The 15000-nt window shown below is 44.1% G+C and overlaps 1 protein-coding gene across 1 annotated transcript in view; it reads right to left on the bottom strand.

Annotated features, from left to right (window-relative positions):
* LOC109880355 (voltage-dependent calcium channel subunit alpha-2/delta-3) overlaps positions 1 to 15000 on the bottom strand; it is a 310106-nt gene that overhangs the window by 154273 nt on the left and 140833 nt on the right. The window contains 1 exon segment of the mRNA XM_074933786.1: positions 14358 to 14432. Coding sequence (XP_074789887.1) covers positions 14358 to 14432 — 75 coding nt within the window.

Raw genomic sequence — 15000 nt, 5'->3', positions numbered from 1 at the left:
TCAATGAAAAAAATGTACTGAGCAAATGTCAAATAGCCTTTTTACCAAATTACCGTACAACAGACTACATATTCACCCTGCACCCTTAACTGACAAACAAAGACACCAAAGCATGGGCAAGGCATGGGCATGAGGGTCTGAAAAACAAATTGATGGAAAGTGGTGTTGGGGGAAAAACATACAGCATTATAAAATCCATGTACACAAACAACAAGTGTGTGGCTAATATTGGCAAAGAACACACACATTTCTTTCCACAGGGCTGTGGGGTGAGACAGGGATGCAGCTTAAGCCCCACCCTCTTCAACATATATATCAACAAATTGGAGAGTTCACTAGAACAGTCTGCAGCACCCAGCCTCACGCTACTAGAATCTGAAGTCAAATGTCTACTGTTTGCTGATGATCTGGTGCTTCTGTCCCCATCTCAAGGAGGGCCTATAGCAGCACCTAGATCTTCTTTACAGATTCTGTCAGACCTGGGCCCTGACAGTAAATCTCAGTGAAACATAAAAAATGGTGTTCCAAAAAAAATCAATTTGCCAGGACCACAAATACAAATTTCATCTAGACACCATTGTCCTAGAACACACAAAGCACTATACCTACCTCGGCCTAAACATCAGCGCCACAGGTGACTTCCACAAAGCTGTGAATGATCTGAGAGACAAGGCAAGAAGAACCTTCGACGGCATCAAGAGGAACATAAAATGCAACATCCCAATTAGGATCTGGCTAAAATGACTTGAATCAGTTACAGAACCCATTGCCCTTTATTGTTGTGAGATCTGGAGTCCGCTCACCAACCAAGAATTCACACCACCAAATTGAGACTCTGCATAAAGAATTATGCAAAAACATCCTTTAGTGTACAATGTAAAATGCCAAATAATTAATGGAAACAATCATTTGGATGATATCAGCTAATTATCAAAATCCAGAAAAGAGACATTAAGTTCTACAACCTCCTAAAAGGAAGCGATTCCCAAACCTTCCTTAACAAAGTCATCACCCACAGAGATATGAACCTGGAGGAGAGTCCCCTAATCAAGCTGTTCACGAACACAAACAGACCCCGCAGAGCCCCATGACAGAAACACAATTAGACTCAACCAAATCATGAGAAAACAAAAAGAGAATTACTTGACTGATCAGAAATAATTAACAGAGTAAACTGGAAAACTATTTGGTCTTAAACAGAGAGTACGCAATGGCAGAATACCTGACCACCGTGACTGACCCAAAATTAAGGGAAGATTTGACTATGTACAGACTCAGTGAGCTTAGCCTTGCTATTGAGAAAGGCTGGTGTAGGCAGACCTGGCTCTTAAGAGAAGACAGGCTATGTGCACACTGCCCACAGAATGAGGTGGAAACTGAGCTATGAATTTGATGTATAATGACTAAATGATGTATACATTCAAAGTAATGATAGGACTATATCTAACAGAATTCTACCCTGCCTCTGTATAATGATCAATAATGTTTGTCCGTAAGAAAAGAGGAACTGTTAGCAGACAAGGAACTGTGTGGCAGACAACTTGTGACCACTGTGAAACTGATAACAGGGAAGGAGGTCTCCCCACCCGGAGACTGGAGAAACCGTTGGGCTTGCAGTAGATTGTGTAACGTGTTGCAGGATGTGATAAGCAATGTAAGAGTAGGAGAAGACTTGTTAACTATATTGTCATTGTCTGAGAGGACGAGGGACATTTATGATGAAATGAGAGGTATATAAACCAATGTTCATGAAATGATTGGCAGAGCTCTCGTAAATAAACGTTGCTGACTATTGTAGACTGGCCTCTGTCTGTTTCATTTCAACAAGAACCTTACACATTCTTGGTAGCAGACCGAGTAGTTCAATTGAAGTTCAGTTTATGAACATTGAGAACATAATTCTCTTAGCAATTAGAGACACATATTTCCCTCAGATTACACAGACACAAGCCATTTTAAAACAAACCCAATTTTGATAAACTCCCATATCTATTAGATAAGACACCATAGCAAGCAAGCATAATTTGTGTCCTGTTACCACAAGAAAGGGGCAACCAGTCAAGAACAAACACCATTGTAAATACAACCTATATTTATGTTTATTTATTTTCCCTTTTGTATTTGAACTATTTGTACATCATTACAACACTGTATATAGACATAATAGACATTTGAAACTTTGTGAGTGCAATGTTTACTGTTCATTTATGATTTGTTACCATGCCAATAAAGGCACTTAAATTGAAATTGAGAGAGAAAGAGTGAGAGAGGGAAAGAGCGAGAGAGAAAAATAGCAAGAGAGAGAGAGAGAAAGAGCAAGAGAGAGAGAGTGAGAAGAGGGAAAGAGCAAGAGAGAGAAAGAGCAAGGAGAGAGAGAGAGAGAGAAAGAGCAAGAAGAGAGAGAGAGAGAAAGAGCAAGAGAGAAGAGAGAGGAAAGAGCAAGAGAGAGAGAGAGAGGGAAAGAGCAAGAGAGAGAGAGAGAGAGAGAAAGAGCAAGAGAGAGAGAGTGAGAGAGGGAAAGAGCAAGAGAGAGAAAGAGAGAAAGAGCAAGAGAGAGAGGGAAAGAGCAAGAGAGAGAAAGAGTGAGAGAGGGAAAGAGTAAGAGAGAGAAAGAGCAAGAGAGAGAGAGAGAAAGAGCAAGAGAGAGAGAGTGAGAGAAGGAAAGAGCAAGAGAGAGAAAGAGTGAGAGAGGGAAAGAGTAAGAGAGAGAAAGAGTGAGAGAGGGAAAGAGTAAGAGAGAGAAAGAGAGAGAGACAGGAAGAAGCTTTTTGGGTGAAGCATCCATCCCAGATATTCTAATGAGTTCTGTATCTTCGGGAGGAGATAAGACTAAACTAGTCGACTCAGAGACAGAAAGATAAGACCAAATTTATACAACCCAGAGACATGCAGGAACCATGCTGTGCAAGCCCTTGATAAGCGTGAGCGTCCGTGCATACACACCTACCCACGCACGCACACACACTAACACAAACACACACACATTGCGGAATAAAACCCACATCACAGTGTCTGTTAAACGCAGACAACTTTGTGCTATCAGCACACCCCCAGCCCTTCTCACTGAAGTCATTCAGTGTCACATTGAAAGAAGCAAAGAAAAACTTCTCCAAACGGATTTGGTGAAGAGAGAATTTGTGAAAGTCATAGAATGAAAGACAGAAGGGGGAGGTAGCAATTGAGGAATGAAGACTAGGAGACAGAATGAGGAGACAGAATGAGGAGACAGAATGAGGTAAACGGAAGATAGTTAAAGATACTAGGTGTGGAGACAGTCAGTGGAAATTAAATGAAAAAGAGAGGGAGACTGAGGTGTAGAGAGATACAGGCTGTCACAGAGTGGGAAGGGGAGAGAGAGTAGTGAGTGAGTTAGAGAACGTGATGGGGGGAGAGAGTGAGAGGAATGGGGGGATAAGATGGAGAGAGAGTAGTGAGTGAGTTAGAGAATGTGATGGAGGGAGAGAGTGAGAGGAATGGGGGGATAAGATGGAGAGAGTAGTGAGTGAGTTAGAGAACGTGATGGAGGGAGAGAGTGAGAGGAATGGGGGGATAAGATGGAGAGAGTAGTGAGTGAGTTAGAGAACGTGATGGAGGGAGAGAGTGAGAGGAATGGGGGGATAAGATGGAGAGAGTAGTGAGTGAGTTAGAGAACGTGATGGAGGGAGAGAGTGAGAGGAATGGGGGGATAAGATGGAGAGAGTAGTCAGTGAGTTAGAGAACGTGATGGAGGGAGAGAGTGAGAGGAATGGGGGGATAAGATGGAGAGAGAGTAGTGAGTGAGTTAGAGAACGTGATGGAGGGAGAGAGTGAGAGGAATGGGGGGATAAGATGGAGAGAGTAGTGAGTGAGTTAGAGAACGTGATGGAGGGAGAGAGTGAGAGGAATGGGGGGATAAGATGGAGAGAGTAGTGAGTGAGTTAGAGAACGTGATGGAGGGAGAGAGTGAGAGGAATGGGGGGATAAGATGGAGAGAGAGTAGTGAGTGAGTTAGAGAACGTGATGGAGGGAGAGAGTGAGAGGAATGGGGGGATAAGATGGAGAGAGTAGTGAGTGAGTTAGAGAACGTGATGGAGGGAGAGAGTGAGAGGAATGGGGGGATAAGATGGAGAGAGTAGTGAGTGAGTTAGAGAACGTGATGGAGGGAGAGAGTGAGAGGAATGGGGGGATAAGATGGAGAGAGTAGTGAGTGAGTTAGAGAACGTGATGGAGGGAGAGAGTGAGAGGAATGGGGGGATAAGATGGAGAGAGTAATGAGTGAGTTAGAGAACGTGATGGAGGGGAGAGAGTGAGAGGAATGGGGGGATAAGATGGAGAGAGTAGTGAGTGAGTTAGAGAATGTGATGGAGGGAGAGAGTGAGAGGAATGGGGGGATAAGATGGAGAGAGTAGTGAGTGAGTGAGAGAATGTGATGGAGGGAGAGAGTGAGAGGAATGGGGGGATAAGATGGAGAGAGTAGTGAGTGAGTTAGAGAACGTGATGGAGGGAGAGAGTGAGAGGAAGGGGGGATAAGATGGAGAGAGTAGTGAGTGAGTTAGAGAACGTGATGGAGGGAGAGAGTGAGAGGAATGGGGGGATAAGATGGAGAGAGTAGTGAGTGAGTTAGGAGAACGTGATGGAGGGAGAGAGTGAGAGGAATGGGGGGATAAGATGGAGAGAGTAGTGAGTGAGTTAGAGAACGTGATGGAGGGAGAGAGTGAGAGGAATGGGGGGATAAGATGGAGAGAGAGTAGTGAGTGAGTTAGAGAACGTGATGGAGGGAGAGAGTGAGAGGAATGGGGGGATAAGATGGAGAGAGACTAGTGAGTGAGTTAGAGAATGTGATGGAGGGAGAGAGTGAGAGGAATGGGGGGATAAGATGGAGAGAGTAGTGAGTGAGTTAGAGAACGTGATGGAGGGAGAGAGTGAGAGGAATGGGGGGATAAGATGGAGAGAGTAGTGAGTGAGTTAGAGACGTGATGGAGGGAGAGAGTGAGAGGAATGGGGGGGATAAGATGGAGAGAGTAGTGAGTGAGTTAGAGAACGTGATGGAGGGAGAGAGTGAGAGGAATGGGGGGATAAGATGGAGAGAGTAGTGAGTGAGTTAGAGAACGTGATGGAGGGAGAGAGTGAGAGGAATGGGGGGATAAGATGGAGAGAGTAGTGAGTGAGTTAGAGAACGTGATGGAGGGAGAGAGTGAGAGGAATGGGGGGGATAAGATGGAGAGAGTAGTGAGTCAGTTAGAGAACGTGATGGAGGGAGAGAGTGAGAGGAATGGGGGGATAAGATGGAGAGAGAGTAGTGAGTGAGTTAGAGAATGTGATGGAGGGAGAGAGTGAGAGGAATGGAGGGATAAGATGGAGAGAGTAGTGAGTGAGTTAGAGAACGTGATGGAGGGAGAGAGTGAGAGGAATGGGGGGATAAGATGGAGAGAGTAGTGAGTGAGTTAGAGAACGTGATGGAGGGAGAGAGTGAGAGGAATGGGGGGATAAGATGGAGAGAGAGTAGTGAGTGAGTTAGAGAACGTGATGGAGGGAGAGGAGGTGAGAGGAATGGGGGGATAAGATGGAGAGAGTAGTGAGTGAGTTAGAGAACGTGATGGAGGGAGAGAGGTGAGAGGAATGGGGGGATAAGATGGAGAGAGTAGTGAGTGAGTTAGAGAACGTGATGGAGGGAGAGAGTGAGAGGAATGGGGGGATAAGAAGGAGAGAGTAGTGAGTGAGTTAGAGAACGTGATGGAGGGAGAGAGTGAGAGGAATGGGGGGATAAGATGGAGAGAGTAGTGAGTGAGTTAGAGAATGTGATGGAGGGAGAGAGTGAGAGGAATGGGGGATAAGATGGAGAGAGTAGTGAGTGAGTTAGAGAACGTGATGGAGGGAGAGAGTGAGAGAAATGGGGGGATAAGATGGAGAGAGTAGTGAGTGAGTTAGAGAACGTGATGGAGGGAGAGAGTGAGAGGAATGGGGGGATAAGATGGAGAGAGTAGTGAGTGAGTTAGAGAACGTGATGGAGGGAGAGAGTGAGAGGAATGGGGGGATAAGATGGAGAGAGTAGTGAGTGAGTTAGAGAACGTGATGGAGGGAGAGAGTGAGAGGAATGGGGGGATAAGATGGAGAGAGTAGTGAGTGAGTTAGAGAACGTGATGGAGGGAGAGAGTGAGAGGAATGGGGGGATAAGATGGAGAGAGAGTAGTGAGTGAGTTAGAGAACGTGATGGAGGGAGAGAGTGAGAGGAATGGGGGGATAAGATGGAGAGAGTAGTGAGGAGTTAGAGAACGTGATGGAGGGAGAGAGTGAGAGGAATGGGGGGATAAGATGGAGAGAGTAGTGAGTGAGTTAGAGAACGTGATGGAGGGAGAGAGTGAGAGGAATGGGGGGATAAGATGGAGAGAGTAGTGAGTGAGTTAGAGAACGTGATGGAGGGAGAGAGTGAGAGGAATGGGGGGATAAGATGGAGAGAGTAGTGAGTGAGTTAGAGAACGTGATGGAGGGAGAGAGTGAGAGGAATGGGGGGATAAGATGGAGAGAGTAGTGAGTGAGTTAGAGAACGTGATGGAGGGAGAGAGTGAGAGGAATGGGGGGATAAGATGGATTATTTTCTTACAGTACAGTAGGTCACTGCAGGAGAGAGAGAGAGAAGCCTCTGCTGCCTAGGAGCTATGTACTCTACTATAGCTGTCCTCCTTATTCTAGTTCTCCCCCTCCATTCTCTCCCTCTCCCTCTATTTGTGTTGTGTGTGTGTGTGTGTGTGTGTGTGTGTGTGTGTGTGTGTGTGTGTGTGTGTGTGTGTGTGTGTGTGTGTGTAAGCAAGTGTTTGAGAGTCATGTTTGAAAGTGATCAGAGTGTCAGTTAATGTGCTGGCATGGCTTCTATTAAAACTCCTCTATTAAAACTCCGGTACTTAACACATTCCACTGCCAAGAGCCAACTGCTTTACACGTAACACCCTGGGCATTATTTATACCTCTCCTCAGTGGAATTCTTTACATATACCTCACCCTCTCTCCACATCCCTCTCTAGGTCTATTTCCTTTCTCCTCTATCTGTCATTGCTTTTCTCTCCTATTCATCCTCTCCAATCAGTTTAATCAGATAAATAACTGTGTGTGTGTGTGTGTGTGTGCCTGTGTTCCCTACATACAAGAAATCAAAACACAATAGAACTAAATGTCAAACCACTCCCTTCCTCAGAGAGCTGGGTGTCATTGTCTCAGTCAGATTAGCAGGAAGGTGACATTGTGTGTGTGTGTGTGTGTGTGTGTGTGTGTGTGTGTGTGTGTGTGTGTGTGTGTGTGTGTGTGTGTGTGTGTGTAGCCAGGTCACTTGATATCCAAGGCAATATTCAATGTTCTTCCAAGTCCCAACTACGTCGGGAGATGACTTCGAAACTGACCACTAGGGGCAACGGTGAGTGCTATTACCATCAAGTAGAAGGCTCACTAGGGCGTTGCGGTTGAGGATGGCAGATAAGGATAAGCCACGAGCTCCGAGGGTCACGTGTAAGATCCCAGTGCTAGGCATTCATTTTAATATTTGTTTTTAACCTTTTCCCAAACATTAACCCTTACCTTAACCAATCAGAATGAGTCCCAAACATTAACCCTTACCTTAACCAATCAGAATGAGTCCCAAACATTAACCCTTACCTTAACTATTCAGAATGAGTCCCAAACATTAACCCTTACCTTAACCATTCAGAATGAGTCCCAAACATTAACCCTTACCTTAACCAATCAGAATGAGTCCCAAACATTAACCCTTACCTTAACTATTCAGAATGAGTCCCAAACCTGAACCCTTACCTTAACTATTCAGAATGAGTCCCAAACATTAACCCTTACCTTAACCATTCAGAATGAGTCCCAAACCTTAACCCTTACCTTAACTATTCAGAATGAGTCCCAAACCTTAACCCTTACCTTAACTATTCAGAATGTGTCCCAAACCTTAACCCTTACCTTAACTATTCAGAATGAGTCCCAAACCTTAACCCTTACCTTAACCATTCAGAATGAGTCCCAAACCTTAACCCTTACCTTAACCAATGACAAAGCATCCACTATGTTGGTATAAAGCAGGGGGAAGGGGCTGGAGAAATGTCACCACTCTCAAATTCAAAGGCATCGCTAAGGACTGTGGAGATATAGAGCTATGGATTCAAAGACATTACTATGGACTGTGGAGATATAGAGCTATGGTTTCAAAGACAGAGCTAAGGACTGTCCATCCATGACATCACAATGATCCTTTTAACCATATATTTATTTTGCTATACCATGTTTGATTACAAACATTGGGGTAAAACAAGTTCTATTTTAGTTCTGATGGGGTATGAACTAAGCTTATGATGCTTTTATAAGTTATATTCTTAAAGAATCACTGTGTACAAATGTTAAATACTAAAGTCAAACCATGTTGAACAATGATATCTTGATGCAGTGCAGTTTGTCTGTGTGTGTGTATGTGTGAGTGTGACTGTGTGTGTATGTGTGAATGTGTGTGTGTGTGTGTGTGTGTGTGTGTGTGTGTGTGTGTGTGTGTGTGTGTGTGTGTGTGTGTGTGTGTGTGTGTGTGTGTGTGTGTGTGTGTGTGTGTGTGTGTGTGTGTGTGTGTGTGTGCGGATGGGTGGGAGATAAATCAGGTGAACATTGATACGCTATACTTTTGGGCTAACTTTCACTGAAATAAACAAATATGTGTTTATTTGACAGTTAAGAACTCAATCTTTTTTTGTAGAGACAGATGAGTCCTTATGGACAGTTGAGGCTTTGAACAGTTTTAGTAGAGACAGAAAGCTGTGACTTCATACGACCCCTTCAAGTTAGACATTAAGCTAATCCTCTACCGCAGGCTAAGACGCAATCTGAGGACTGACTCACAGCACAACAAACAAACTCTAGGCCTAATACTAACAACCACACACACATACACACACACACCCATCCACCCACACCCACACACACACATCCACCCACACCCGCACATACACACACATGCACACACACAGACACACGCACACAGACATACACACACAGACATGCACACACACACACAGACATACACACACAGACAGACACACACACACACACACACACACAGACATGCACACACACACACAGACATACACACACAGACAGACACACACACACCTTTACAACAACAAAGAACAAATCAGATGTGATTTTTTTTTATCAATACACTGAGCACAGAAGGCTGCTGAGGGGAGAACGGCTCATAATAATGGAGTGGCATCAAACACATAGAAACCATAGAAACCATGTGTTGGATGTACTTGATACCATTCCCCTATTAGCACCAGCCTGTCCTTGCCAAGGTGCCACCAACCTCCTGTGACACTGAGTGTACAAAACACTAAGAACTTTTTCCGAACACTGCACCACACCCCCTTTTTGCCTCAGAACAGCCTCAACTCATTGAGCCATGGACTCTGCAAGGTGTCAAAAGCGTTCCACAGGGATGCTGTCCAATGTTGACTCCAATGCTTCCCACAGTTGTGTCAAGTTGGCTGAATGTCCTTTGGGTGGTGGACCATTCTTGATACACATGGGTAACTGTTGAACGTGAAAAACCCAGCAGCATTGCAGAGCTGGACACACTCAAACCGGTACGCCTGGCACATACAACCATACCCCGTTCAAAGGCACTTAAATCTTTTGTCTTGCTCATTCACCCTCTGAATGGCACACATACACAATCCATGTCTCAATTGTCTCCCCTCCATCTACACTGATTGAAGTGGATTTAGCAAGCGGATGTGTGAGGTTTCACATTAAAATTGTTCAAGTTTTGCCCACGTGAAAAAAATTATTATTATCCCCATGTGACCTTTTTTCTCCACATGTTTATTTTTCACCTGATTATTTTCTACCACATGTGGTCTCGCATCCAGAGATAGACCAGGATTATTTTCACCACTTCCAGCTACATGTGGTCTCGCATCCAGAGATAGACCAGGATTATTTTCACCACTTCCAGCTACATGTGGTCTCGCATCCAGAGATAGACCAGGATTATTTTCACCACTTCCAGCTACATGTGGTCTCGCATTCAGAGACCGACCCTGATTATTTTCACCACTTCCAGCTAAATGTGGTCTCCCATCCAGGGACCGACCCTGATTATTTTCTACCTCTTCCAGCTACATGTGGTCTCCCATCCAGAGATAGACCAGGATTATTTTCTACCACTTCCAGCTACATGTGGGCTCCCATCCAGAGATAGACCCTGATTATTTTCTACCACTTCCAGCTACATGTGGTCTCCCATCCAGAGACCGACCCTGATTAGCTTCAATGGCAAACCAGCAGTGGGATGCAAGGTGCTATGCTGCTGGAAGGAATGTGCCAAAACTTGCAACTCGAAAGAATGGAGCGAAAGTAAAGGCCAAGGTATTGTAACCAAAGACAGGGACATTTACAGGAAAGAGAAAGGTGTTTTATTTAACTATCATAAAACCGTTTTTACTGAACAAAAATATTTAGCATCAATTTACAGTGTATTTGCTTTCACTTTTTACAACTATTTCCCTGTAATATCTTGTTTTACCAGAAATGCTTTTGGGTATTTTGGGTATTTATTTTCAATACTTAGAAATGTGTTCTCTGCAGACATATTGTTTGATATTAAAGGCACAAATACAACTCACCAGAGGATTACACCATATAACACCATTATTCTAGTAAAAGTGGTTAAAGCGACAATCCTTAACTGAAACATTAGTGTGTCCCCCAACCATATTTGTGGTAAAACGCTGAGGGATAGGGCTGGAGAAATGCAACCATTCTCAAATCCATAGACTACGCTAGGTTGTGGTAAAACGCTGAGGGATAGGGTTGGAGAAATGCAACCATTCTCAAATCCATAGACTACGCTAGGTTGTGGTAAAACGCTGAGGGATAGGGCTGGAGAAATGCAACCATTCTCAAATCCATAGACTACGCTAGGTTGTGGTAAAACGCTGAGGGATAGGGCTGAAGAAATGCAACCATTCTCAAATTCATAGACTACGCTAGGTTGTGGTAAAACGCTGAGGGATAGGGCTGGAGAAATGCAACCATTCTCAAATCCATAGACTACGCTAGGTTGCTAGGAATGACCATCGATGAAATCAAAATTATAGTTTAACCATGTGTTTACATTTACTGTGTTTACAAACAGTGGAGTTTTTTTACACCTGAAACTGCATATTATATTTTAATTTTCACATGTCGAATTGCAAAAACAGTCACATATAAAAATCTAATTTGCAGTTTCAACTAAAACACGTGAAAATCTCACTCACGTGTGAAATTGCAAGTTCACATGTGAAAAACAATCACAACTTGCAATTCCAAATGTTAAAGGGAGATTTTCACAGGTTGAGTTGTTTTACATGAAATAATGTTTTACGTGAAATGGTATTTCCGATTCTCACATGTGAACATATTTAACACGTGAATATCGCAAATTTCACATTTGAAACTACAATTCACATTTGAGGTGAAAACATGTTATTTTCCTCACATGTGAAAAGGTGGTGTTTACAATGGATCTCTACATTTAATAAATGTGGAAATATAATTTGTGAAACTGCACATTTAAAAAAAAAATTGTATATAACTGCCTGAATGTTGCTGGACCCCAGGAAGAGTAGCTGCTGCCTTGGCAGGAAGTAATGGGGATCCTTAATAAATTCAAATACAATATACACACACACACAAATAGAAAAGTGTGGGTAGCCATTGGCTAACGGAAGGCTTAGCAGGATGGGAAAATTGAATTTTGAATGCACCCCTGGAAATGGGTCCATGCAGAAATAGAAAGTAAAGTGTGTGTATAACTGAATGAATCCTTGAGAATGGGACTGTGGAAATGAATGCAGGTTTCTAACTGTGCTTCCCTCTCTACAGTAATAGGCAGGCAGGCAGACTATCCCCTGTCTCTCTCCATCTCCCTGACTGGGATTATCACTGAAACCATCTTAATGGGACTGCCAGCCACACACACACACAGGCACACACACACACACACACACACACACACACACACACACACACACACACACACACACACACACACACACACACACACACACACACACACACACACACACACACACTCACACAGACACATGCAGACACATGCACGCGCGGGCGCCCGCACACACACACACACGCACACACACACACACACACACACACACACACACACACACACACACACACACACACACACACACACTCACACACACACGCACACACACACACACACAGACATATGCAGACACATGCACGCGCGGGCGCACGCACACACACACACACAGACACGCACACACACACACACACACACACACACACACACACACACACACACACACACACACACACACACACACACACACACACACACACATACACACACACACACACAGACCAGAGGGCTGCTGAACCTCTCCACTCTGAACATCAGGCACATTCCATCAAGCCTCAGTTTAAAGTTTTAATGTCATGTGACTTTCTTGCAAGCTCCAAACCCCAAAATGTAGTAGTCAGTATCAATGCAATACTAAAAATAAATAATAAGGTAGAACAAAAACATGAGAAATAAAAATAGGAAATGAGAAGAACAAGAGAAAGTAAGAAGCTATATACAGGGTCAGTTCCAGTATCATATTTACAATGTGCAGGGATACTGGGGTGCTGGAGACAGATGCACTACATGACTAAAAGTATGTGGACACCTGCTCTTCGAACATCTCATTCGAAAATCATGGGCATTATTATGTCTCCCCATTAGTTTGTCTCCCCTTTGCTGCTTTAACAGCCTCCACTTTTCTGGGAAGGCTTTCCACTAGATGTTGGAACATTGCCACAAGAGGTCGGGCACTGATTAGGCCTGGCTTGTAGTCAGCGTTTCAATTCATGCCAAAGGTGTTCGATGAGGTCAGGGTTCTGAGCAGACCAGTCAAGTTCTTCCACACCCATCTTGCCAAATAATTTCTGTGTGGACCTTGCTTTGTGCACGGGGTCATTGTCATGCTGAAACAGGGCAATCACCAAACTGTTGCCACAAAGTTGGAAGCACAGAATCGTCTAGAATGTCATCGTATTTTGTAGCATTAAGATTTCCCGTCACTGGAACTAAGGGGCCTGAACCATGAAAAACAGCCCCAGACCATTAGTCCTCCTCCATCAAACTTTACAGTTGGCATTATGCATTGGGGCAGAAAGTGATCTCCTGGCATCTGCCACACTCAGATTTGTCCGTCGGACGTGCAGATAGTGAAGCATGATTCATCACTCCAGAGCACGCGTTTCCATTGCTCTAGAGTCCAATTTATGTTTTTTTTAAATATTTTTTATTTTATTTAACCTTAATTTAACTAGAAACCATTCATTTAACAAATTCTTATTTAGAATTACAGCCTACCCCAGCCAAACCGGACGATGCTGGGCCAATTGTGTGCCGCCCTATGGGACTCCCAATCACGGCTGGTTGTGATACAGCCTGGAATCGAACCAGGGTCTGTAGTGACGCCTCTAGCACTGAAAAGCAGTGCCTTAGACCACTGCGCCACTCGGGAGCCAATGATGGCGAACTTTGCAACACTCCAGCCGACTCCTGGCATTGCGCATGGTGATCTGAGGCTTGTGTGCGACTGCTCGGGCCATGGAAACCCATTTCATGAAGCGCCTGACGAACAGTTATTGTGCTGACGTTGCAGAGGCAGTTTGGAACTCGGTAGTGTGTTGCAACCAATATCATAGGATATTTATGCGCTACGCGTTGCAGCACTCGCCGGTCACGTTCTGTGAGCTTGTACATCCTACCACTTTGACGAAATGACTTGTTGGAAACGTGGTATCCTTTGAAAGTCACTGAGCTCTTCAGTAATTACCAATGTTTGTCTAGGGAGATTGCATGGATGTGTGCTCGATTTTATACACCTGTCTGCAAATGGTGTGGCTGAAATAACAGAATGCACTAGTTTGAATGGGGGGTCCACATACTTTTGTAGACATAGTGTATGTATAGGGATACGGTGACTAGGCATCAGGATATACGACAAACAGAGTAGCAGCAGCGTAAATTATCATTGTGTGTGTGTGTATGTGTGCACAGTCTCTGGTTGGAGGGTCTTTACTGTATGGCTAGCTGGATCCTTCAGGAAGCTTCTAGAACACGCATGTGTTTCCTCGTGTGGAACACACACTCACAGGGTCATATGCGCGTGTGTGTGTGTGTGTGCGATGTGTGTGTGAGTGTCAGTATGTGTGAGTGTGTATAGTCATCAGAATACAAAGCGTTCTGGGATAGGTCTCTTGGGAGACATCATATTTGATCATGGTCATAAGGAACTGTTATGCTGTATTAGACTCACGTCTTTGTTGGTGACGTCAGCTTGGACCAGAGTTCCATTCAGGCATGGCTCTACATAGTGTACCTCGTCGTTGTACTAGACAAACACCACAGGGACAGAGAGAGGAGAGAGAAAAAGTCATTGGAGCAAATACTGTTGTTATATATCTGTAAGACTGACCAACACACACATATAGATGCATGTATACACACATATAAATCTTCACACAGAACCGTGGGTTAAGTGGAACCTTTAGAGTTCAAGCCCCCTGAAAAAATGGCACCTGTTTGTATATGTGTGCATGTGTGTACGTGTATGTGTGTACGTGTGTGTATGTGTACGTGTGTGTGTGTATGTGTGTGTGTGTATGTGTGTGTGTGTGTGTGCACATGTGTGTGTGTGTACATGTGTGTTTGTGTGTATGTGTGAATGTATGTGTACGTGTGTGTTTGTATGTGTGTATATATGCGTGTGTGTGTTTGCCTGTGTATGTGTGAATGTGTGTGTGTCTGTATTGTGTATGTGTCTGTATGTGTGTGTCTGTATGTGTGTATGTGTGTGTGTGTGTGTGTATGTGTGTATGTGTGTGTGTGTGTGTGTATGAGTGTATGTCTATGTGTGTGTGTGTGTGTGTGTGTGTGTGTATGTCTGTATGTGTATGTGT

The sequence above is a fragment of the Oncorhynchus kisutch genome, linkage group LG24 (genome assembly GCF_002021735.2).
Source record: "Oncorhynchus kisutch isolate 150728-3 linkage group LG24, Okis_V2, whole genome shotgun sequence".
Lineage (NCBI taxonomy): Eukaryota > Metazoa > Chordata > Actinopteri > Salmoniformes > Salmonidae > Oncorhynchus > Oncorhynchus kisutch.
Note: the sequence above shows the minus strand (reverse complement) of the source record. Positions and strands in the feature narration are given on the sequence as shown.